Here is a 26,645-nt window from a genome sequence, read left to right as displayed (position 1 = left end):
ATCCATGGAAAAATATAAAAAGTTATGGGACTTTGAATGTCACGATGTAAAAAAATAAATTTAAAATAGGGTTTTTATTGCGCAAAAGTGGAAAAACCTAAAAAAAAAAAAAATTATATTTTTGCTATCGTAACGATCTGCAGAAAAAAAATCATGTCATTTATGCTGCATGATTAATGCTGTAACAAATGTTAAATAATGGCAGACATTAGCTGTTTTCTTTACCTGCCCTCCAAAAAAATTAATAAAAGTTTTACAATACATTATATGTATCCAAAAATGATACCAATAAAAACTAAAGTTCGCCACGCAAAAAAAAAACAAAAAAAAAAACAGGCATTCATACGACCGTGTCGACGGAAAAATTAAAAACTTATAGCTTATGGTCGCATCCTTATGGGTAAAATAGGTTGTGTTCTTAAGGGGTTAACTACTGTCCGTAAGTAGTACGTACGCATCTGAAGGATTAAACACTGGTGATAGAGCTTATCTCCAATCCCTGCTGTAGCATTAGAGTGTCAGCTCCTGTGCTTGCATCATCCCTAGGTGCAAGCGTCTGTCCCAGTGGGCCAAGAGGATAGAGAATGCCCATCACTAAATGACGTTAGCCTTGTCCAATCACTGCATCCCGTCAATTCCTCAATATGTAAGCTGAAACAGTAATTGTCCATTCATTCCCATTCTCCGGCACCGACCCTGAAAGACCAACGATCGAGTGAATGACGAAAAAATGTAAACGATTATCTGTGCAAGTAAACGAAAGGCATTTTACAGCAACAACTTTGTCATCGATCACTCAATCCAACGATTTCTCGCTCTGTGTAAAAGGACCAGGATTTGCAATTAGCTGTTCTCTGGGCTGCTGCATTCTGCACGGAACTGATTTATGCAGATAGCAGACAGCTCTATTCTTAGTGCAGTGGTCAGAATTGGTAATGCAGATCAAGTCCTATTCATTTCAATACCTGCAGTACCAATTCTGGCCACTGTAGTAAGAACAGTGCTGTCTGCTTCCTGCAGAAATCACCTCTGTGCACAAGTGCAGCAGCCAGCTGAAATCCTCGACAATTGGTGACCTGATTGATGACCTCAACAGGTTGTAAGAATGGGTCAAATATAGTGTACAACTGGGCAACCTTGAAGGTAAAGAAATCACCAGATGCTGCGAGCGATCAGACTGCGCTCCAGAGTGAGGCCAGCTGCACATGAATGAGTCGGATTACGCATGCAGAAGTCTGCAGTGGAACCAGGCTGTAACCCCCGGGCGGTGACCCCACGTACCTGTCAAGTCTGTAATGTGGAGGACACCGTCTGGCCATGTGCAGTATAGATTTTTTAAAGAAATGTTTGTTTTTTCCCCGCCGTCACTAGGCGATGACCTACGTACCCGAGAGCTTTCTGCAATGTCAATTGCGGATGGGCTGTAGGTCGGACGGCTTCCATTGACTTCAATGGAGGTAGTCCGCGTGGATTCTGCTCGAAAATAGAATATTTTCAATTGGCGCAGGTGACAATCGCGGATTCCACAATTTACATCCGGTCATGTGAGGCCGGCCTGAAGGTCCTAATGAGCATCTCCCCAGATCTAAGCTTTCTGGGTCCATGTCTTTGTGACAAGGGTGGGAGGAATAGTAAATTGGGTTGAACTGCAGTCGCGACACATGCACAGACACACTACTCGGCCTACAAATGGGATGGCTCTGCGCATGCGCAGGGAGCAAGCATGAGATTTCAGAGCAGTGTGTTGATGACACCAACTATGTCCTCCACGTCACAGGGGCTGAAGAGGCGAACTCTATAGCAGACAATGCAGCTTTGGGAGACGGTCCGGACTGCTTTCATACATTTACAACCAGAACGGGTGTGAGATGACACATAAGAGGTGAGTGAGGAGACTTACAAGGCCATGCATGCTCCTTTGGGTAATTTATGCAAATAGGGAAGATGGAACAATACCTCTGCAGCGCCACCTATTGGATAGCAGCATTTCTTCAAATCAATGTACAACTTTAAAAGACTTTTAAGTCTATAAAACAATGACTGGGAATAGGAAACCAAGCCAGATAACCAAACACAGACAGCTGTTTCGGGGGAACCATACACAGACAGCTGGGTTTTTTTTTGGGGGGGGGGGGGGGGTTGCACAAGCTGTACCTGTGCTAAGCAACTTAAATTATTGTTGTTTAATCATTTTTTTGCAAACAGCTGAAAGTTTGTAAATTTGGAAAATAACCCTAATTTGTAATGGGGATGGGGGGGGGGGGGGGATTGTAGAATTTGGATTGTACCTGTAGGCCCACGTAGGAGCTGTACATATAAAACAGTAGGGGATTTTTTGAATCGCAACCTTATACAAAGCAGCTTTCAGAAGACGAGGCAGTGCGGGGGACAACGGATGCCCAAATTACATTACATGTCTTTAAAGTCATTTACAGGGGTCATGGATGTTCCTTCCGCCTTCCTTACTGGTTATGATAAGAGTAACTGAAGATCATTAGCAAGATATTGACTGAAGAACACGAAGAAACATCACATCTTAGCAGAAGTATCTTTCTTCTCTCAGTCTTGTATACTGCTGTAGCAGAGCCGAGTTTGTCATGTTCTTGAAGTTGAATAAAGGCAACCCTAAATTAAACCAACAGAGTGGATTGAAGCCTGTGTATAACTACAGGTATCAATCAGCTGTGCTAAATGACAAACTCAGCTCAACTGCATCTGTTTTTGTAATATTGATGATTTCTATGGAATATTATGCAGCTACTCTGGCGAAATCCGAAAGAAAATCCCATCCTTGAATTATTTCTGATTCTTCGACTACAAATCTAAGGCTTCATCCCAGGACGATCTTCAGTAATGTCACATTTAGGGGCTCGGTGAGCTGTATAAGCGCCAGGTTTTGTAAGAGATCTAAAGCAGCTCTTCATATGGGATCAGCCTGAAAGTATATTCACAGGAATGATTTTACTGCGCAATTGTTGGAATGAAAAAAAAAAGATTCGAAATCGTTCAGAAATAGAACGCATTCACCTGAATGGGCTTCTTACTTGGATGAACATTTTGGCGCAATATTCATATAAGAATTGCGCATTCCATTATATGGGTGTGTTTAAAAAAATCCCAACGGATTGCAATCGCATTATGCAAGTGCGATCTGTTTTTCACGAATGTTACCATAGAAACCATAAATGAAAAAAAAAAAAACTATTTTTTTTGCACACATTGAAAGGCCGCGCAAAATAGATAAATATCAAATATAAAAACGCCAGAAAATTACACAAAAAATCAGACCGCTTTTACCAATCAAATTCGCAATTGTCGGTGTGAGTATACCCTAAACCCACTGTTAGCATGCATGTTCACTCGGAAAGGGGACATGATCAGCGGCGAAAATCCTATGGCGCTGCTTATATCCATATACATAGTAAGATCAAAGAGGTGAAATACAATCATCCGCAAGAATGTGACCCCTGACATAGCGACTCTCCGGCAGTCCCCATAGACATTTGCATTGGGCATGATAAAAGGATGCCCCCCTAATATAAGAGTGAGACCCTAACACTAAGATCTGTACCTATCAGAATTCCCCTGCTTTCCAAGGTTTTACATGGGACTGCAGGTAAAACAACTTCTTGCTCATCCCAAGGCACGAACAATGCAAAGCTTAAAGAGTTAATGATAAATTCAGCTCTGCTACATCTGTTTAATAACAAACAACATATGTATGGCATATGACTATATTCTAATTCACTGAGCACCTGTCCTCCGAATATACGGATGAAGCAAACGTTAACTTGTCACGGTCACTACAAGGCTATACAGTAAATCCATGTGCCGTCATGTTAACGACCGCTACATCTGTATCATAGGAAAAGCGTGCAAAAGATTAGATAGACCATATTTGAAGTTTATAAAGTAATTAAGACCCAGATGTAGCAGAGCTGATCTTGTCCTATCGTAATACATAGAAATGACATAGCAAAGTCTTCAATTCTAAAGCATTAAATGACAAATTCAGCTCTGCTACATCTGTACCCGGTGCAGTTATCTCTATATATCCACCCTTTACAACTTTTTCCACTAAAATGCACATTTAATGGAAAAATCGGATGGCTTCCTCTATGTACCCCCAAGCCAACGACCGCCACCCTTCTGTTGCAGAGCAATAAGGATGTGACCTTACCTTGTGAACTCCTTTGGAGGTAATGTCCTGTCGCTGGAGAGATGCTAGTCTGTCTCTTGTGTCAGTCCAGATGAGAGACTCCATCCAATCGCCACTTCATTGTAAACGGTCCAGATTTTGCCCTGCAGCCAGCGCGTGCGTCATGGGAAGAGAGGGTTAATAAGGCACGTCTCGCCTGTTCCCTGTCACCCTTTATCAACTGCATCTCACAAAGATACAGGGGGATGTGAGTCACTCAACAGTGTTTGCTCTTCCCTATGATTCCCTGGACAAGACTGACGTACTCAGATTTTTGTGCCTGAGGGGGACCAAAAGAAAAGAAGTCTCGATTTGGACAGATGGAAAGAGCCTGGTGTATGTCACGGGACATCAGAAGACGTTGTAAGGGATGGGGCTATGAGCAACAATCAAACTGGGGGACAGGAGGGCCCAATGCTTCTATTTTAACTAAAGTTAAAGGCAGGACCCCCGGACTAGTCCTCCCCCTTCCTGTCCAATGCCTAAGGAGGCAAGAAATATTGCGCAGGTTGCTACCAAAGAAAAAAGACCAACTTGAGTCAGGGCCACCCTCTCCACCGGCTTCATTCCAGACACATAGGATGTAGGGGGCTACCTTGCTGGAATGTGTGAAAATTTACAAACAATAGCCATTGCCTGTAACTCATATGGGTTAATGTAGAGCTTGCTCTTATAGTGATGTCTAGTGGCTAATTTGCTTAAAGGTAGTTTCACACCTGCACCCAGGTTCCGCTTTCCAGCTCCGCTCTGGGATAAGGAAAGCAACTAAGCAACTAATACCCACAACCAAACGGCTCAGTTACAGGCTGGGACCTAACAGTGCCAAATGGACCCTATTGACTATAAGGTGGTACAACAGGGTACTAGAGCCTCCATGTGCACCCACATAACAATATGTTTCCAAGCCAGAGGCAGCACAATAGGGTACTAAAGACTCCATAACCGCCCGTATCACATATTGTATCCACAATAGAGGCGGTACAACAGGGTACTAAAGCCTCCATGCCTGCCCGTATCACATCTTGTATCCAAGCTAGAAGTTGTACAACAGGGTACCAGAGCTTTCATGCTCACCCGTATCACATCTTGTATCCAAGCTAGAGGCGGTACAATAGGATACTAGAGCCTCCATGCCCGCCTGTATCACATCTTGTATCCACAATAGAGGCGGTTCAACAGGGTACTAGAGCCTCCATGACTGCCCATATCACATCTTGTATCCAAGCTAGAGGCGGTACAACAGGGTACTAGAGCCTCCATGCCTACACGTATAACATTTTGTATGCAAGCTAGAGGCGGTACAACAGGTACTGGAGCCTCCATGCCCACCTATATCACATGTAGTATCCAAGCTAGAAGCAGTACAACAGGGTACTAGAGCCTCCATGCCCACTCGTATCACATCTTGTTTCCAAGATAGAGGTGGTACAATAGGGTACTAGAGCCTGCATGCCCACCTGTATCACATCTTTGTATCCAAGCTAAATGCGGTATTACAAGGTACCAGAGCCTCCATGCCCACCCGTATCATATCTTGTATTCAAGCTAGAGCCAGTACAACAGGGTACTAGAGCCTCCATGCCTGCCTGTATCACATCATGTATCAAAGCTAGAGGCGGTACAACAAGGTACTAGAATCTCCATGCCCACCCGTATCACAGCTTGTATGCAAGCTAGAGGCGGTACAACAGGGTAATAGAGACTCCATGCCTGTCTGTATCACATCATGTGTCCAAGCTAGAGGTGGTACAACAGGGTACTAGAGCCTACATGCCTGCCTGTATCACATCTTGTATCCAAGCTAGAGGTGGTACAACAGGGTACTAGAGCATCCATGCCCTCCCATATCACATCTTGTATCCAAGGTAGAGGTGGTACAACAGTTACTAGAGTATCCATGACCAACCTTATCAAATCTTGTATCCAAGCTAGAGGTGGTGCAACAGGGTACTAGAGCCTGCATGTACGCCCATATCACATATTGTATCCAAGCTAGAGGCTGTACAACAGTGTACTAGAGTCTCAATGTGCGCCCATATCACATCTTACATCCAAGATAGAGGCAGTACAACAGGGTACTAGAGCTGTGATGGGGAACCTATGACACACGTAGCCATAGTCGCTGACACGCGGCCGCTCACCCCGTTAATGAATACCGGCAGGGGCCGTGACTCCCCTGCTGGTATTCACTAACCAGCACTACTAGCAGTTCTGATCCCGGCGCACGCTGTGATGTCAGTGTGCACCGGGATCCTCCTCCCCCCATCCCCCGACGTCTCTTACCTGTTGGTTCCACGGGAGCGTCCAGGGGAGGAGGCATCCTGCAACACACTGACGTCACAGTGTGCGCCGGAGATCATCGCTGTTGGCGGCACGCCGGGCACAGGAGAAGCAGAGCATCCACGAGGTAAGTACATGGGTCTTGTGGGGGGCAGTCACCACTAGAGGCCTGCTGTAAGGGGGCAGTCACCGCTGGGGGGCCTGCTGTAAGGGGGAAGTCACTGCTGGGGGGGCCCGCTGTAAGGGGGCAGTCACTGCTGGGGGGGCCCACTGTAAGGGGGCAGTCACCGCTGGGGGGGCCCACTGTAAGGGGGCAGTCACCGCTGGGGGGGCCCACTGTAAGGGGGCAGTCACCGATGGGGGGCCTGCTGTAAGGGGGCAGTCACCACTGGGGGGGGGGGGCAGGCTGTTAGGGGGCAGTCACTGCTGGGGAACCCACTGTAAGGGGGCAGTCACCGCTCGTGGGCCGCTGTAAGGGGGCAGGTAATGCTGGGGGGCCTCTGTGTGGGGCAGGTACTGCTGGGGGGCCTCTGTGGGGGGCAGGTAATGCTGGGGGCCACTGTGGGGGGCAGGTAATGCTGGAGGCCGCTGTGGGGGGAAGGTAATGCTGGGGGCCCTTTGTGGAGGGCAGATACTGCTGGGGGCCTCTGTGGGGGGGCAGATACTGCTGGGGCCGCTGTGGGGGGCAGATGCTACTGGGGGGCGCTGTCGCTGCTGGGGGCCGCTGTGGGGGGCGCTGTCGCTGCTGGGGGCCGCTGTGAGGAGCACTATCACTGCTAGTGGCTCATCATTACTGAGATAAGGGAGGGGGAGGCTGGGAGAGGCGAGGGCCTGTTATACATTACAATTATACATATTTGTTATTTAAACTATAAATATCGCGAATTTATGGATTTTTTTCTCAAAGTGACACACCACCTGAGTTATGCTCCGTTTTTTGGCGAATTTTGACACATCGAGCTCAAAATGTTGCAAATCACTGTACTAGAGCATCCATGCTCACCTCTATCACGTTATATCCAAGCCAGAAGTAGTACAACACGGTACTATAGCCTCCATGCCCACTCGTATCACATCTTGTTTCCAAGCTAGAGGGGGTACAACAGGGTACTAGAGCCTCCATGCCCACCCGTATCACATCTTGTTTCCAAGCTAGAGGGCGTACAACAGGGTTCTAGAGCCTGCATGGCCACCCATATCTCATCTTTGTATCTAAGCTAGAGGAGGTACAAAAGGGTACTAGAGCCACCATGCTCGCCCGTAGCAAATCTTGTATCCAAGCTAGAGGCGGTATAAGGTACTAGAACCTCCATGCCACCTGTATCACATCTTGTATCCAAGCTTAAGGCGGTACAATCGGGTAAGCACCTATGGAGAACAATGGGCTCTCGAACATAATACGCGGCAAAATAGAACATGCTTCGTTCTTTTTTGCACTTGCGTATTACGCAATGCTAACACGCAAATGTGAGCAAAACAGCATAAGACAATGTACTTGACTGCCCTGGGATCACCGCATATCACACATGAAATAGCCGTCACAGAAGCAGATTAACGTTTAAATTATTAGTAATAAAGCCCTTTCACAGTTTAGACAAATCTAAAATGATAATTCTTTATTAATTATATTTAAAAATTACTTAAACGAACACGGGGCACAACACAGAAGCCACTGGGTTGATGGAGATATGAGAGTCTATTCAAGGACCTAGGTGCCACATCCTAATACTGCTTCCCTCTGTATACAATCATATCAGAGAGGAAGAGCATGTTATGGGAAGTTGGCAACGTACAGTGGCTTTAACCCCTTAATGACATGGCCTATTTTGGCGTTGAGGACCAAGCGATTTTTTGGTATTTTTCCATCTCCATTTTTCAAAAGCCATAACTTTTTTATTTTTCCGTCGACGCGGCCGTATAAGGGCTCGTTTTTTGCGTGGCGATCTGTAGTTTTTATCGGTGCCACTTTTGGGTATATAGACAATATCGTAAATTTTTTTTTTTTTTTTTTAATGATAACAGGGAGAGAAAACGCATCAATTCTGCCATAGATTTTTTTTTTTTTTTTACAGCGTTAATCATGCAGCATAAATGACACACTAAATTTTTTCTGCGGGTCGGTACGGTAACAACGATACCAAAATTGTTATATTTTTTTTAGGTTTTTACACTTTTTTGCAATAAAACCCCCTTTTTTTGGAAATCTTTTTTTTTTCTCTATAGCTGCATTCAAAGTCATGTAACTTTTTTATTTTTCTATGTACGGAGCTCTATGAGGGCTTATTTTTTGCGAGACGAGCTGTAGTTTTTATTGGTACCATTTTGGGAAATGTACGGCTTTTTTGATCACTTTTATTGCATTTTTTGTGAGGCAAAATGCTAAAAATTAGCATTTTGCCTCTGTTTTTTAGCGGTTTTTTTTACGCTTTTTGTCGTACAAAATAGAAAGCGTGTTCAACTTTTTGTACACGTCGTTACGGACGCGTCAATACCAAATATGTGGGGTTTTAGTTTTTTTTCCCTTTTTTATGCTAATATTAGAAAAAGCATAAAAAAAGGGGTTTTTTACATTTTTTTTTTTACATTTTTCTTTTTTTTACACTTTTCTTTTCTTTTTTTTATACTATTTGAGTCCCTCTGAGGGACTTACATCACTGTGCCTATGATCGCTGTCATAAGGCATGGCAGAGCTACTGCTCTGCCATGCCTTATCGCTTGTACAGCGATTATAGGCACAGGCAATACAGGACGCCGGTGTCTGGCGTCCTGTTGCCATGGTGACAGGCCGGGCTCTCGCGATAACATCGCGAGTTCCGGCCGGAGACACACAGGGATCGCGATCCCTCTGTGAACTCTTTCCCTGCCGCGATCTACTTAGATCGCGGCAGGGAAGGGGTTAACAGCGGCGGGCGCATCTCCGATGCCCCCCCGCTGTTGGAGCGGGACGCCGGCTGTGACTGACAGCCGGCTCCCGCTGCGGGATAGCGCGGGATCTTATGTGATCCCGCGCTATCTCCAGGACGTACCAGGTACGTCATGTTGCGGGAAGTACCAGGCTGCCATGACGTACCAGGTACGTCCAGGAGCGGGAAGGGGTTAATCAACGAACAATTAAAAAGAACTCGGACCAAATTCTATACTAGTGTCCCTCTCTTGTGCTCTTAGTTCACTATCAAAGTAATGAACAACTCAGCTACCATCACTAGATAGACTCAGCAATGAAGCTTAAATAGATGATGAGCATAGTACAGTTTTAAACAGAGGGAAAATAAGTTTCTAGAGAGCTGTGTTGTAATAAAGGTTGATTGAAGTATATCATGCAGTAGTGCGGATCTTCATATCATTATTCAGAAACCTATATGCCTCTCTAGAAACCCTCTTATGCTTGAATTCATGCGAGCAAAAGAGAAAGGATATAAGGACAAGTTGTGGGCCCAGTATAAATGTCACTGAGCACACTTCTTCTCCTTCCAGGGCCTGTTTAGTAGTCCTGGATTCTTAATTCATTCAGATTACTAATATCGGCATTGATGCACTCATAGTTAGCTCTCTCAGTACTGTATAATCTCTTTCCATTTATTCTCAACGCGTTTCTCCGCTAATAATGGCGGGTCATCAGGAGATCAATGAGTTTAGTACTAAAGGATCAATTTTATATGTTTATTAGTACACAAAGCACGAATCATTGGTGCTTGTTCATAATGTATTTCCGAGTTTACTCCAAACCAATATCAAGTATATACTGCCAAGTAACGGTAATATCTCGTGTTTAGATAGAGGGAGACTCTTTGAGGTATTAGAATGAAAGTGGCATTAGAGATGTGGGCTAATAGTGGGTCTTGAAGGACCTTTTTGCCAAAGGATGCCCCCTGACCAGACCGAGACTGTTGTCCAAGAAAGTCTACATAACAGCTAGGTCTGATTCAGCATCTCAGTATGCACAGTAGCAACTCTTTGACTGTGCCTGAGAACGGGCAATATAGAGCAGATAATGTCTGTAGCGGCAGTTGTATTAGAGGAGACCTCTTTAGAGAATAAGCCCTCCTTAGAGAATAAGCCCTCTTATGCCAACATGGATAAAGCGTGCACAGTAGCAATTCTTTAACTGTGCCTGTGAACGGGCGAAGTAGAGCAGATACTGCCTATAGCGGCAGTTATATTAGAGGAAGCCTCTTTTTTAAATTAGAGAATAAGCCCTCTTATGCCAACAAATAAATAAAAGTGACCCCTGTCAAGTAGTGCAAGGCTCAGGTTTGCCAATAAAGATGGTATAGGCAAAACCTGAGTCTGATCTAGTAGCTAGATATATGCACAGTGGGGTCACTGTAGCAGAGTCTCCATGTCCCTAAATAGGTCTCTATCTGAGATATAGTGGTATAGAGTATAGCATGAATAGAGCAGCGCCTCTGGCCTTGGTGGTAGGTCAGGGCCATTATTAGCGGAGAAACGCGTTGAGAATAAATGGAAAGAGATTATACAGTACTGAGAGAGCTAACTATGAGTGCATCAATGCCGATATTAGTAATCTGAATGAATTAAGAATCCAGGACTACTAAACAGGCCCTGGAAGGAGAAGAAGTGTGCTCACTGACATCTATACTGGGCCCACAACTTGTCCTTATATCCTTTCTCTTTTGCTCGCATGAATTCAAGCATAAGAGGGTTTCTAGAGAGGCATATAGGTTTCTGAATAATGATATGAAGATCCGCACTACTGCATGATATACTTCAATCAACCTTTATTACAACACAGCTCTCTAGAAACTTATTTTCCCTCTGTTTAAAACTGTACTATGCTCATCTATTCAAGCTTCATTGCTGAGTCTATCTAGTGATGGTAGCTGAGTTGTTCATTACTTTGATAGTGAACTAAGAGCACAAGAGAGGGACACTAGTATAGAATTTGGTCCGAGTTCTTTTTAATTGTTCGTTGATTAAAGCCACTGTACGTTGCCAACTTCCCATAACATGCTCTTCCTCTCTGCTATGATTGTATACAGAGGGAAGCAGTATTAGGATGTGGCACCTAGGTCCTTGAAGAGACTCTCATATCTCCATCAACCCAGTGGCTTCTGTGTTGTGCCCCGTGTTCGTTTAAGTAATTTTTAAATATAATTAATAAAGAATTATCATTTTAGATTTGTCTAAACTGTGAAAGGGTCACACATGAAATAGGTGGCAAACTTATGCCGTGTAAGCTTGGCCTTAGGCAGGATTCACATGGCTGTATGTGCAAAGACTCACGCATTAGCGTCAAGTATTTGTGCTATGAATATCACTCTTGTGCATCGTTTTTGTGCATTTTACTGTACTTTTTCGCTGTTTGGGGCCTTTGACATTGGAGCGGTTCACACCCATCCCATGATTTACATTTAGTGACCAGGAACCTTATACAGCGGTGTCTGGTGACATCTCCCTGCTCTAGGCTACTCATGCTGGCCAGGAGCAGGGTGGTTTTAAATTTCCAGGGCTCACCGGCCTTCTTCACATGTGGCTAACGTTTTACATCTAGCGCGCATGCACAGAAGACGATGTCAAGGAAGGATCAGAACGCCACAGGACATTGCGGAGGACGGGGGTTAGTACTTTCAGGTCCCCTCATGGATCCGATCAGTGTGGGCAGCTGAAACTTTAACTTTATTTTATTTTTTGTTTACTTTTATGTGATCGCCGTTACCCATTGGATAATGACGATCAGGTGACAGGGGGTTGCATTTCGCGGCCCCCCATAGCAACTTCAGGTTGTTGGCTACCTCCAGCAGCAAGGAGCTGTCACGTTCACAGCCCCCACTGCTTTTATCACCAGAGCGAGTGTGTTTTTATGGCCCTATGGATTAAAGCTCACAAACCCAGGACATAAAAAGACTATGGGGCGGTCACTAAGGGGTTAAATAGGTCTTCCTGTGCAGTACAAGTTACAGTGCTTTTACACACAGCAACTATCATTGGAAAAAAAAATTGCTAGATTGTTCGGTTTAACCCCTTAATGCTACAGGACGTAACTTAATGTCCTGGCAGGGTGGTAGTTAACACAACAAGACGTAAACTTGCGTCCTGACGATGGTGCAGGCCCAAAGTGAACCTGTGCCATCCGCAAGAGGAGATGGCAGTGCCTCCCGCTGTAACACCTGGAATCAATGAGAACAGTGATTCTCACAGTTAACCCCTTACTTGCCTCGATCTATGTACATTGCGGCATGCAAAGGGTTCGCTGGTGTACCGGCCTGCCATGGTCTATGATCGCTATTGTAAGAAATAAGGCGCTGTAGTTCAGAAGTGCTGCAACCCATTATCATAGTAATCAGAGCTTTTATAGTTCACGTCCCCTGCAGGGACATAAAAATGTAAAAGAGAATTGAATTTGTGTAAAAAACACCACATTGATAAAAAAGTAACTTTTTTGTGCACTCTTTATAGAAAAAAAAATTTAAAATGCAAAAAGTCCCACATATTTGGTATGAGCGTATCGGTAAAGACCCGTATAATAGATTGAACACACTATTTATCTTGCGCAGCAAAGTGTCTGAAAAAACGGTGGCAAAATGCTTATTTTGCTTATTTCGCCTCCCAAAAAACGCAATAAGTGCTCCCGCACACTTGCGAGAGCGATATAGGCCCTTGAATCACTCTTGCTAACCTTCTAAAAACTCGTGGATATGAGGCGTTTTCATGTGAAAACAGCCTCACATCACTGCAGGGAATCCCTTCAGCAGCAGCAGCGTTGGCCCCATTGAAAACAAAGGAAGAAGATCGCAATCTCCTGCTGCAGCTGTGTCAGCAGAGGAGATTCCTTCATCACTGAACACCCTGCCGCTGCTGTCACAGTGATGATGTTCTTACTATGTTTTCAATGGGGCAGGCGCTGCTGCCGGCGCCACTGAAACCAAGGTGAAACCCCTGGATGAAGGAATCCCCTGCTGCAGCTGTCACAGAGATGAATCCCCTGCTGCAGCTGTCACAGCAGTGGCAGGAGATCGTAATGTTCTCCTATTGCTTTCAATGGAGCCAGCGCTGCTGCCACCGGCACCATTGAAAACAATGGACGATATCGCAGAAAGAATGGGCATGCTGCGATTTTTTTTTTGCAGCATCGCAGGAGTGAAAACATCGCAAATGAGAATGAAGCCATTGAAAATCATTGCGACGGACCCCATTCTATGATATCCTTACGCTCTAGTAGGGCACGTGGAAGGGGTTGTTGTGGTGAGATATCCTGTCTTGGTGACAAATACCCCAAAAATACATTGGCGTAGCGACAAAGCATCATATGAGGACCCCAGTCCCCCTAGTTCCTTGGAGGTAGACCATGATGTGGCGCCTCTATACAATGCTAGATACAATAAGCAGGATTTCATTCGGTGACGGAGACCTCTTATCAGTGCGGTCTGTTTTCCAGGTAATTCACCGCTACTACAGATTACAGCCTGTTCTAGATAGCAGCAAAGCTTACTGGCGAAGATGCTGAGGACTGGAGGGGAGGGGTCAGGAAGAAAGGAAGTGACCAAGTGGTAGGGGTGGAGTTAGCAGGGTTAGAGGAAGAAGAAGGAAGAGGAAGATCATTCTGGACCGGGAGAAGAAGAGTGAAGACGGACCCAGAACAGCTGAAGAATGGAGGAGCTAATGCGGATGATCAAGGACGTGGTGGCCAGCCAGGGCACAAGCTGGCTCGTGAAGATGGCTGAAGACCTTTCGGGGACGACAGCGGTGGAAGAAGGAGCGAGCACCAGCCAGCCGGTTTTGCCCAGCAGCGAGGAGCCACGTGGAAGACCAACCCGGAGGAGAAACCCGCCAGCGCGACTAAGTCCCAGCCCGGTGGCGAAGAGAGGCGGACGGAACAGCAGCCCAAGACCGGAGCGACTCGGAGGGAACAGCGCCGTGCGGTCTCAGCGCGGTAGGGAGGAGGCGGAACCAGCGGAACGCATGGGAGTCGGTGAGCCAGAGGTAGCGGAGAGGACAACACTTACCCGTGGAGGTACGGTAGCGTCCAGGTCGGGTAAGTCCAGCACGGGAGGAGGTATCCCCGCGGCTGACGGCAGTACAAGGAGCGAGGTCCCAAGGAGCGAGGTCCCGGAGCGATCGCCACGTGCAGCAGCAGGCGCGCGTAGGGTTCCGCGCACAGGATATAGATCCGGCCGCGGAGATGCAGCGACCGTTAGGAGGGAGATGCCAGAGAGTGCATCTCCCTCATCGTGCGCCGCGAGTAGCGGGGGGGAGAGTGGGGGGGGAGGGAGGGGAACCGAAAAGGGCCAGTCAAACAGAGGGCAGAATATTCGCCACCAGCACTTAGGGGGGGACAGGGGGGGGGCAGCGACCAGAATAGAGGAGGCGGACGAATTTCGCGCTACAGCGCGGAAGGGGCGATCATTTCATCGCTCAAAAACAGCGACAGTTCGCACCACAGCGTGGTATGGGGCGGGCGCCGGGAGCGGAAAATCAGCGCATTTTCGCTCACCAGCGCGCAGCAGGCCGGCAGACAGCGAAGAAGAGGCGGCGAATTTTCGCGCCATAGCGCGGGGGGGCCGGGGGCCTCCACCTGTGTTTTCAGCCAGGCGCAGGGAGTTCAGGGTTTCTACCAGCAGCAGTGTAGAGAGGGACTCCCCGGAGCATTGCGCAGCGCACAATAGCTTAAGCCGCCCCCATCATAGCAGCGGTAGAATTATAGGGCAGGATAGGTGCAGGCAGGTAGAGGGGGCAAGGAGCAGGCGTACAGCTAGGGCGCACGAGGAGCGCAGCTGCTCATCATCTTCAGCAGAACGAGAGGAGACGAGGAGGAGCAGATTCATACGGGGTGATCAGGCAGAAGCGGTGACTTGGAGGGAAGGGCAGAGCAACCGAGAGGTGGAGATGCAGGTCATGAGGAATTTGTTTTCACGGTCACCGGCTTCTTCTGCAGATATCAGACAAGGAGAGCGGAGCAGACCGGGTAACAGGATGTCAGCCTGCGGGGCTACAATGTCAAGGAGCCCAAGGAGCCGGCGTGTCCCCCAAGAAAGTGGCACGGCACGATACGCACGGGAGTACCAACAAACATCACTGCCCGCCCCTAACGTTCCCTTGGCTATGCCGGAGGTCAACGAGGCGGGTGAGTCGTTTCAGTTAAATAAAGTTTGGGACAATGTGTCCGGCACGAGCCGGAAGGATGAATTTATGGTGGCTCTCAGAGCCTTGGTGGATAAATATGATATGGATAAAGGGCTTCTAGTGTCCTATGATAAACCGGGGAGGGCGGCCTCGCCCGAGGTTGGTGGTCCAGCACAAGGACAAAGGTGCCTGCCCTCGGTGGCAGGGGTGAGCGAGGGTCTAAAATTAGCAGACTCGCTGTTTTGTGGAGTAGCCCCGTTGGATGCGGGGCTGGAGAACGAAGTGGTATCAAAAATTATAAATGGTAACTATGTGGATATTTGGTCGCTGTTATCAGTCGAACACGTGTCAGTTGACAGGGAACGGTTCACTGAACGTGGGAGCGAGAAAAAACCCAAAGTAGCCAAAACATTTGGGAATTGGCTACAGGCCTTTTTGATTTTGGCACATGTAGTGTGCAAGCAGCAGCCGCAGAAGGGCCCGGAATTGCTCGTGTACATCAACACGATCCACAGTGCATATAAGTTGCACGGGGGATCGGCTTGGTGGCGATATGACGAAGATTTTCGTCGCAGAATTTCGGGTTCACAGCAGATCAGTTGGGCGTCAAAGGCGACAGACGTTTGGATCCAGTTGATCCTGGCGCAGAAACCTGTTAAACATAGCTTTCAAGGATCGGCCGCAGGAGCCAGCGGACAGCAGGCTGCTGCGGCCCCAAAACCGTCCGGTTCTTGCTGGGCCTTCAACGAAGGCCACTGCCGTTTTTACGCATCGTGCAAATTTCGGCACGAATGCTCGGTCTGCGGAGGTTCGCACACGGCGTTGCGTTGTTTCCGACGCCAACGAGCGACGGGAGTTCCCGGCACAGGGGCGAACGCCGGTGAGCGTCCAGTACCTGGAGCCGTGGCTCGACCGGTACCCACGGAGACTGGAAGCAAACCTGCTTAGAGCGGGGTTTGCTGAAGGTTTCTTTATCCCGCATTCCCCAGTTTCGTCGGCGTCTTTTTGCCAGAATTTAAAGTCCGCTCGCGATAATAAGCAGTTGGTGATGGAGAAGTTGCTGAAGGAGGTAGAATTGGGTCGAATGGCGGGCCCGTTCCGGGAACCGCCTTTCGTGAACTTGCGGGTTTCCCCTTTGGGACTGGTTCCGAAGAAGGAAGCTGGCAAGTTCAGACTTATCCATCACCTATCCTATCCGTCGGGTGAATCAGTCAACGACGGAATATCAAAAGAGCAAGCGGCGGTGTCTTATGCGTCTTTCGACTGCGCGGTTGCATTAGTTAGACAGGCAGGTAAAGGCGCTTGGTTGGCAAAGGCCGATATTGAATCGGCTTTCCGGCTCCTGCCGGTGCATCCGCAGTGTTTTCATCTGCTGGGATGCAGCATCGAGGACCAGTTTTTTGTTGACATGTGCCTACCGATGGGTTGCTCTATCTCCTGTTATTATTTTGAGGTTTTTAGTTCATTCTTGGAATGGATGTTAAGAGTGGAGACGGGCATCTCATCGGTATCACATTATTTGGATGATTTTCTTTTTGTTGGTCAGGCAAATTCGACGGCCTGCGAGTTTTTACTTTCGTCGTTTCGTAGTTTGATGAAAAAAGCCGGGGTCCCCTTGTCGGACGAGAAGACGGTTGGCCCCGCATCGAGGCTCGGTTTTTTAGGTATAGAAATCGACACGGAGGAAATGACTTTCCACTTGCCGGATGAAAAAGTGGCGCGTTTGCGCCAAGTTGTGGAGTTGGTGGGCAGTTCTCGGAAGGTAACACTGCACCAACTTCAAGTATTGTTAGGGTTGTTGAATTTCGCGTGCAAGGTCATTCCGATGGGGCGAGCTTTTTCCCGGCGGTTGTCACTAGCAACGAAAGGGGTAAAGGAACCCCATCATTTTGTCAGGGTGACAAAAGGGATGAGGTCAGACCTGCACATATGGAGAGTTTTTCTGAGTTCATTTAACGGTCAAGTAATATGTCTGGAGGAGGAGAAACAGAATGAAGAGATCGGTTTGGTATCGGATGCAGCTGGTTCATATGGATTCGGAGTAATATTGGGTGATCAATGGTGTTGTGCTGCATGGCCGAAAAAATGGATTGAAAGAAAATGGATAAAAAACACAGCGTTATTGGAGATTTTCCCTTTGGTGGTGGCAATGGAAATATGGGGCCAGAGGTTGGCCAACGGTAATATTTGTTTTTGGTCAGATAATCAATCGGTGGTGCAAATAGTCAACAAGCAATCGTCATCCTCAACGTTGGTGCTGGCAGCATTACGCCATTTGATCTTACGGTGTTTACAGCACAATGTTAAGTTTAAAGCGAGACATGTACCAGGATATTTGAATGCTACTGCTGATGCTCTTTCTCGTTTTCAGATGTCACATTTCAGGGAGCTGCACCCGACGGCGGAGGTCGAGGGGGTATGTTGCCCTGCTTTCTTGTGGGAAGTGATAGAGGAGAGCTGTTAGCTCTCGTTAAAGCGTCAGTAACAAGTACCACATGGAACCGATATAACAAAGTATGGAAAGAATGGTTAGCAGCGGCGGGTGGAATTTTTCCAACAGAAGAAAGAGCAAGGGCGGTAACATTAGATGTCCTGTCCGCGATGCGTAAAAGCGGGTCATCAGCGGATGCGGCGAAAAAACGACTATCGGCTATAGCATTTTTGTTGCGCTTACACGGGTCAAGAGACGTGACGAAGGACTTCGTTTTTGGGCAAATAATAAAAGGGTGGAAGAAGGACAGGGTGACCAAGGACGGCAGGCGCCCTATCACGTTCGAGTTATTAAACGCTATCCTCAACGTGGTGGAGTCGGTCTGCACGGATGCTTCCGAAGCAGAGCTTTTTCGCGCGGCTTTTTCCATCGCCTTTTTTGCCGCGTTACGCATCGGGGAGTTAGTATCGTCGTGCAAATCAAAGCCCGGGGGGCTGTTTTTCTCAGACGTGGTAATTGACGAAGACTGTATTAAGATAGGTGTCAGAAGATCGAAGACAGACATATACGGGATGGGAGAATGGATTAGAGTGGGAAAATTGGGGACAAAGTGGTGCCCGGTGTTACTGGTAAAGGAGTTCGCCAAGAGACACTGTGGGACTGGTCCGTTTTTGTGCCATGCGTCGGGTTTTCCCCTAACTAAATACCAATTCACGGCGGTCATGCGGAATAGCATTAGAAGGCTAGGCCTTAACCCCTCGGAATTCGGATCACATTCGTTTAGGATCGGAGCGGCAACGTCCGCTTTTGCGTGTGGCATGGGTATCGAGGGGGTTAAGAAGGTGGGTCGTTGGAAATCAGATGCATATCGGTCATATGTTCGGCCAAATCTGAGAGTTCTATAAATATTGTTTATGGTGTTGCGATTTCTGCTTTGGTTTTGTTCTTTTATTTTATTCACAGTGTCGGATTGGACAGTATGGGTGGTGGGCCACTCCTATGTATACTGGGCGGAAAAGAGAGCCAGAAATAGGCCCATTGGAGTGAATTTAGGCCTTAATGTGCAAGTGCGTTGGCTTGGTATTAGAGGATTACAATGGCCCAGGCTGCTCCAGGAGGTTCTAAAAATCAGCAGCTGGAAGAATGACAGAGTGATATTAGTTATTCACGCTGGAGGAAATGATCTTGGGAAGATAAAGGTGGCTGAGTTGATAGCATTGATGAAAGCGGATATTTTTCGTTTCAAGGAATTTTTTAAGAGGGTCATAATCGTTTGGTCAGACATCGTGGCCAGAAGAATTTGGAGAGAGGCAAGAGATAATGAAGCCATCGAGAGAGTGAGGAAGACTGTCAATTTTAGGATATCAAAGCATGTGCGAGCTTTAGGTGGGATAGCAATACGTCATTGGGAGCTGGAGAGAAGAGAGCGCGGGATGATGCGAGGTGACGGAGTGCACCTTAGCGACATAGGGCTAGATACCTTTTTATCTAGGTTGCAGGATGGGGTAGAGTCGGCTCTTTTGCTGGCATGTGGGGGGCGGAGTGCAGCATAGTAATATGCTGCATCCTTCGTGGCGGAATTTGAGGACTTCCATGCCAGCAAGAAATGGAAGGGCTTTTTCAGGCCGAGAGGGGCCTTCTTACGCCTCAGTTTTTTACGACGTTAGAATCGGACATTTTATTTTTTGGCATGGAAGGAGAAAAATAGAGGATTCGTTAAAAGGTTTTATACAGTTAAATAAAGGCTGTGGCCTACCCACAATATGCCAGCATATAGTTGTATGGTGTCTTTGTTTAATGGGGAACGGGGGTTAATGGGTAAGTCCCTCCAGTCTAGATAGCAGCAAAGCTTACTGGCGAAGATGCTGAGGACTGGAGGGGAGGGGTCAGGAAGAAAGGAAGTGACCAAGTGGTAGGGGTGGAGTTAGCAGGGTTAGAGGAAGAAGAAGGAAGAGGAAGATCATTCTGGACCGGGAGAAGAAGAGTGAAGACGCCCGCCCACCCGCCCTCTGAGCTGAGGGGGGGGGATGAAGAGAATTATTAGAGGGATTGGGGGGATGCATGTTACAGGAAGTTGTCACAGCCGGTAGGCGGAATTTGAGGACTTCCATGCCAGCAAGAAATGGAAGGGCTTTTTCAGGCCGAGAGGGGCCTTCTTACGCCTCAGTTTTTTACGACGTTAGAATCGGACATTTTATTTTTTGGCATGGAAGGAGAAAAATAGAGGATTCGTTAAAAGGTTTTATACAGTTAAATAAAGGCTGTGGCCTACCCACAATATGCCAGCATATAGTTGTATGGTGTCTTTGTTTAATGGGGAACGGGGGTTAATGGGTAAGTCCCTCCAGTCCAATTTCCTGCCCTATTTAATAGTGTTTGCTGGAGATTAATAAGACCGAGCTCAGCATCCTCCTAAAATAAACTCATAAAGAGGCCCAATATATTTGCCAGCCGTATCTCCTGTTGTCCAAGGCAGGGAGTATAAATCATACGCTTCCTATGACCCTGTACGTGGTCGGTTTATAATCTATGGAAAGGATACAACAGTTGGACTTTTGTGCTGATTTCATAGTACAGTGCAATCTCTTTAATCTGATGGTCCCCTGGTATTGCAGCACACACTAACAATAGTCACGTTCTGGTTGTACCTGGAAAATTACCAGCACCGGCACCGGACTGGCTGACAACTCAGTGCTGAAGTCCTTGCCGAAGCTCCTACATACCTGAAGTCATTAGAAGTAATGCAGACCGATGGTATGTTACGTAGAATATATATAGTATATGCACTCATTGTCACAAAACAATCCCTCCCCTAGAGGAAGTTGTCAGAATGGAAGGAAACTTTCTGTGTGATTGTAATGCTGATATAAGTAAGTGATTACAATATCAGAGCAAAACGATCATTGATTGTGGAAAATTGACCCCTTGTAGGGAGGCTCTAGTACCCTTTTGTACCGCCTCTAGCTTGGATACAAGATGTGATACAAGTGGGCATGCAGGCTCTAGTACCCTGTTGTACCACCTCTAGCTTGAACACATGATGTGATACAGACGGGCATGGAGGCTCTACTACCCTGTTGTACCGCCTCTAGCTTGGATACAAGATGTGATACAGGTGGGCATGGAGGCTCTACTACTTTGTTGTACCGCCACTAACTTGGATACAGGATGAGACACGCACAGGCATAGAGGCTCTAGTACCCTGTTGTACTGCCTCTAGCTTGGATGTAAGATGTGATACAGGTGCGTATGGAGGCATACAGGTTCCTGTGGAATATTGCTCCACGTTTGCTGTAACTGAGCCTCTAGATTGTGCAAACTCGTAGTCTGTAAGGACTGCGGACATGGATCCACTGTGTCAATCTACTGAGTAGGCGATGCTCCAGTCCCTCTGTTGTACTGAGGTAAGATACCAGACCGCTGAAACCTAGTCCGGGGATGAGAACTAGGGAAGGTACCTTGCCGTGAGCTAGTACAAAGGAGAAAGAAGGCCCTGCCAATAGGCAGGGCTGACGTCCTGATAAGGACGACCCCGCAGTCTTCCTCTAGGCACTAGCTGGCCCTGACAGGACAAAACACCTATACAACAAAAGACAGAACAGAACTTGGAGGGGTAAAGAAACAGAGAGAGAAACAGGATTACAAGAACAACACAGAGGAACAGGTAAAGACCACAGACAGAAGGATGGAAGAACGGACGAACAACAAAGTGCATGACACTGGATACTAACAGAATAACTGCAGAAACAAGGGAGGAAGTCAAAGAGCAGAACTCACAACAACACTGAAGCACTGAAAGGAAGTCCCAGCTCAGCTATATATGGCGGTGATTGGCAAAGGTCCCACAGCTGAACTGGGAAACTCTGGAGCAATTAACCATAGAAGTGCTAGAAAAAGGAAATATAATCTCAGATGACAAGGAGAGAAATACAACGCCTGCGTCTGTTAGAACTAGGAGAAGGGAAGTTAGTCTAAACAGTGGATCTAACACTGTTGAGGTTGGCATACAAGATGGTCCCATACATGTTCTATTGGTGATATGTCTGGTGACTGGGCAGCCATGAAAGTGTGACAATGTTGTGGAGACATTCCTATGACCCCCTTGTGTGTGTGGCCGAGCATTATCCTGCTGGAAGCCACCATGAGAGGAACACATGTGGCTGCAGGATGTCCTGAGCATATCGCTGAGTTGTCATTGTCCCTTGTACCACTACTGGGGGGAGCAACTGTTGTATGCGATGGCCTCCCAGGCCATCACACCAGCAGGGGGCAGTGTGCCGCTCCACAGCAAAGGCAGGATTGAGGCGCTTCCCCCGATGTATCCAAACATGAACACTGTGTCGAAGGCCTTGCACGTAATGGGCTACATGAGACCTATTGACCTTCAGCCAAGCATCTGGAAATTGTTCCAATACACACAGGGGCCTGTAACGATGGTGCCCCCTGTCTCTGGATGGCGAATAACAAAACAGTTGGAGCTGCTGGTACTTGTTGGATGATCAGACTGTCCTCTGCACTGGTGGTCTGTCGGGGGTCCTGAGCCCGGTCACCTTGTGTGCCTCACACATCCACTGGTCCCAGCACCTCCTAACAGTCTGGTCAGCATGCTCTATTTTCCTGAGTATTTGGGCACAAAAATAGCACTTATAGAACTAACTTAGTTGCTCCTTACAATAAATTGGAGCATGGGAACTTGTTTGTTTTGCGTTGCAAAGGGTAGAGTAAAACAGGCTTATGCCCGGGCAAATATACAATGCCAGTTGCGGAAATGCATTTACGCTGATGAATACACCCTTAGGCCAGTGTCACAAACAGGCAATTTTCACACAAGTTATGTCCAATTGCAATATGAACAGAACTCGTACATGAAAAGACCACATATATTTCAATCTCTTTCTTCATACGAGTGATTTTTCTCTCAGACCCATTATCCGAGATAGAAATGTTGCAGCATGTCCTATTCTGGCACAATTCTTGTTTAAGAAGAGCCCTCCATTTTCTTTGGCAGGCAAAAAAATCACATGTGCTCACATGTAAATGCAACTTTCACGCGAGTTCAATTTTTCTCTCTTTTGGGCTCAGTCAGACGAGCATTTTTTTTAAAAATTCAATAAATGGCTGAGTGCTGCCTCTGATTGGCTGAGCGCTGTGACCAATCAGAGGCAGCACTCAGTTGTCATTCAATGAATGGCTGAGCGCTGCCTGTGATTGGCTGAGCGCTCAACCAATCAGACCAGCACTTTCAAAAGGTGGGGATTTTAAATCCCCGCCTCTTGAAAGTGCTTTAGATCAGTGACGGGGATTGCAGAGAGAAGATGCGCCGGAGCCCGGATAGCGCTGCTAGGTGAGTAATGTTTTTTGTTTTTTTTCCTACACCTAGGGATGATTTTCAGGGAAGGGCTTATATGTAAAGCCCTTCCCCGAAAAGCACTGCGGAGGTTGCCTGCATGCCATTGCTTTCAAAGGGGCCGGCAGCAGCAGCGCTGGCCCCATTAAAAGCAATGGGAGAACATTGCGTTACTTTGCCACAGCTGTCACGGCTGTGAGAGCTGTGGCAGGGGATTCGTTTGTCCCCGCGGGGAGTCCCCTTGTCACTGAACACTGTGACAGTGCTGTCACAGTGTTCAGTGATGAGGGGACTCCCGGCTGGGATTTTTTACGTGCAGCACGGACCTTCCCGGCGCGCAACTGTCCTATCTTTTGCAGGTGCGAGTATTGTGCACCTGTAAAAGATGAACAAGTGAACACACGTTAGGAAACCTTTGGTTGTATCAGACATGCTTTTTTTTGCGCTCATAGGCACGACTTCGCTTTTACTAATGAATAAAACGTGATTTTCACGCACATAAAAATCGCAACTGCAGGTTTAAGAGTGTGATATCGGTCTAAATACACCCTGAGGTCACCTTCACACAACATATATCTGCTGCCAGCTATCAATAGCGAAAAACTCAAATATGTAGTGACCAAATCCGTACCTAAATAGTGTCAATCTGACTGGGGATTTACTTATAGAAATGCTGCACATTTTGACTCTTGTATTTCAAGGGCTGAAATCTGCAACAAAAATTCTAAATCCGTGTTTTTTTTTTCAAAATGAAGGGGGAGCCCTCTACGTCTAGAAGAAAGAAGGTTTCTACACCAACATAGAAGGGGGTTCTTTACTGTAAGAGCAGTGAGACTATGGAACTCTCTGCCTAAGGACGTGGGGATGGCAAACTTGATAAAAAAGTACAAGAGGAGCCTGGCCATCTTTCTTTAGATGTTATATCACTGATTACTTCAGAAGGGTCGGTGATCCGGGGATTATTCTGATTGCAAGATTGGAGTCAGGAAGGAATTTTTCCCCCTAAAATGAGGGAAACTAGCTTCTGCCTCATTGGGGTTTTTTTTGCCTTCCTTTGGATCAACATTGGAGGGTAATAGGCTGAACTGAATGGACATAAGTCTTTTTTTCAGCCTTACACACTATGTATGAAAACCCCAGGTTTCTCGTTTCATTGTTTAGTGATACCCGAGGGTGGCATTATGGCACTGCTCAGGGGTAAGCAAACTAACGGCACTTCCCTGGCCTTCGCTGGCTGGTATCTCAGGAGCTGCACTAGGCTTCGCACCTATTTAACAGTGTTGAGATCTCCTAGCTACTTCGCTGCTGATAGTGGTCTATGCCAAGTGAGTAGTATGTCGAAGTCGTCAAATATCCAGTCCTTATGTACTCCGGCTCCAAGTCCTCACCCAGTTGGCCAATTTTGGCACTAGACTCCGCACCAGTGGATGATGATCACTCAGGCTCACACAGCTTTATTTGGCCCATCCTCAGCTGCAGTGACTAGTATTGGGCCCAGAATAGAAATCTGGCTGCCTTGGAATCATCTTAAAATTAAAATACGTCTTAAATAATCCATATTATTTGCTTTAACTTAATGCAACAAACCTCAGATTTTTATCTTGTCCCTGACAGCATCAGGGTGCAATATTTAGGGTGAGCCCCTTAGCATTCACACCGGCTCCACTCTGGCCCACCAGCTGTCCCTCTGACAAGCTCTCACCGATACCTCACTTTTGTCCCAGTTACTAATTCTCTCTCCATGACACCAGTGACCATCTTTCTTGCTGTATTTGCTCTAACCCAGGGGTGTCCAAGCTTTTGGCATCATTGGGGCCACAGTGGAAGAGGCAGAGTTATCTTGGGCCACACAGTAAATGCACAAACACTAATGAAATGTGTTGGAATTCTGCATCTGGATTTTGCTCATTGCCAGGACTAAAGCCACATGCAAATCCACAGCAAAAACTGTGGGAAAAAAGCCATTCAAGGCAATGCAGGTACAATTCTCTTAAGTGAAAGTAGACTAGAGCTCAGAGGTCAGGGGGGATACACAGGATGAAACCGGTTCTACAGTCTACATATCTGTACAGTGGACAGTTTACAGTACTGCTCCTGGACTGGGAGCACTCCAGAGGAGGAAGCGGGGTAGGGGTCACTCCGCAGACTCTCTGGCAGACAATTATTTACATGAAGGCTTAAAAAATATCACCCCGCATGGCAGGCATGTGGCTGTGTCAGTAGCGTACCTCTGTGCGGTGATCCTAACTCTGGACGGCCACACAGGAAAAGTCTGTAGTGTGAATTGGTACCTGTACAGTGGGTTTCTCTATACAGAATTATTAAGAATTGCTCTCTCTCTCTCTCTAGGATCTTGGGACTCACTCCATTCACATCCAAACTTCACACACTATGGCATATCGCTCCTCTTCCTCCATTTTCACCTAAATGGAAGCTGAAGGTGCTTCCATGTGGCTCTGTTAGAACGCTCTCAGTAGACAAGATGGAAGACACAGATTGAAGACCTTTTCCCGTTCTCAAGCACTCACATTTATACCTTCTGACACACAACATGACATGACAGACTGTTACATCTACATGCAGGCAAGGATTTTATTACTCTTAACCTCTCAAGCACCACAGCTGTGCAACACACACACTGGATATGACAGGACAAGCTTTGCACAGTGCATAGGACAGACATGTATGACATTTATGGAGGGCACCAGGATGGGGTATTGGGCCACTACAGTTCCCCCCTACTTAAGAATGAAGCTGCTCCGGCCACCTCTAAAACAGAGTGTATACATCCAGAGTCGGGCCATCTTGTGTGTTTGACTTTCACCCCCTTGGAGAACACACTGCTCAGTCACACAGTATGCAAGGCAAAACCTGTAAACACAACGCCTACCTCTGGTCACTGTAGTGGTGCAGTATCAGAATGACCTGCAGAGTGTGCTAGTCAGGCAAGTCTGATACCTGGAAAGTAAAAGATAGGGTTAACGCCTGATGGGTGTAGCAGGAATTGGTTGCATAAAAGCCAGTTCCTGCCAGAAGCAAAGGGGAAGTTACTGCTTGGCAGTGCAGGTTAGGCTGCAAGCTGGGGTCCAGTGAGGATTAGAAAAGGCCCTGAGGTTGAGAGGAACGACAACCCTAACCTCACACCCAGATGGGGTGTTTATGGCCTTTTCTTTGGACCAGTTGGGTCTGTCACCCTGTCTGATGGAGGAAGACGCCCTCCAGACACCCCAGGAAGGGTTAGTGACAGGACCCTGTGGGTTGTGAACCCAGGATTGCACATGGACTGTGTTTGTGTATGCTGTTTGCTG

General features: G+C 47.0%; 2 protein-coding genes across 5 annotated transcripts in view; one reads left to right on the top strand and one right to left on the bottom strand.

Annotated features, from left to right (window-relative positions):
* Positions 1 to 26,645, bottom strand: part of LOC136612804 (chromaffin granule amine transporter-like) — a 96,107-nt gene that overhangs the window by 53,705 nt on the left and 15,757 nt on the right. The window contains exon 1 of one of the 2 annotated variants that reach the window (XM_066593492.1): positions 4,181 to 4,264. The exons of the other annotated variant lie outside the window; for it this stretch is intronic. Within the exon in view, the coding sequence (XP_066449589.1) occupies positions 4,181 to 4,264 (84 nt within the window). Of the gene's footprint in view, positions 1 to 4,180; positions 4,265 to 26,645 lie in introns of those variants that run through there. 2 annotated transcript variants of the gene reach the window in all.
* On the top strand, positions 13,937 to 20,278 carry LOC136612803 (uncharacterized). Of its 3 annotated transcripts, XM_066593491.1 has the most exons (4): positions 13,937 to 14,450; positions 15,372 to 15,560; positions 17,931 to 17,975; positions 18,954 to 20,278. In XM_066593491.1, the coding sequence occupies exons 1-4, from the start codon at positions 14,087 to 14,089 to the stop codon at positions 19,541 to 19,543; spliced, it is 1,188 nt and encodes a 395-aa protein (XP_066449588.1). In that variant the 5' UTR covers positions 13,937 to 14,086; the 3' UTR covers positions 19,544 to 20,278. The 3 variants fall into 3 exon arrangements, 2 of the variants coding, with proteins under 2 accessions (XP_066449588.1, XP_066449587.1); XR_010790419.1 differs by having other exon boundaries at positions 15,372 to 17,975; XM_066593490.1 differs by having other exon boundaries at positions 17,931 to 20,278.

Source organism: Eleutherodactylus coqui, chromosome 2 (genome assembly GCF_035609145.1).
Source record: "Eleutherodactylus coqui strain aEleCoq1 chromosome 2, aEleCoq1.hap1, whole genome shotgun sequence".
Classification (NCBI taxonomy): Eukaryota; Metazoa; Chordata; class Amphibia; order Anura; family Eleutherodactylidae; genus Eleutherodactylus; species Eleutherodactylus coqui.
Note: the sequence above shows the minus strand (reverse complement) of the source record. Positions and strands in the feature narration are given on the sequence as shown.

Coding starts and splice junctions, on each gene's coding strand:
- LOC136612803 (XM_066593490.1), top strand. CDS start 14,087: ATGGAGGAGCTAATGCGGATGATCAAGGACGTGGTGGCCAGCCAGGGC. Junction 14,451..15,371: donor GACAACACTTACCCGTGGAG/GTACGGTAGCGT, acceptor CTTCTTCTGCAG/ATATCAGACAAGGAGAGCGG. Junction 15,561..17,930: donor GCCGGAGGTCAACGAGGCGG/GTGAGTCGTTTC, acceptor TCTCGTTTTCAG/ATGTCACATTTCAGGGAGCT.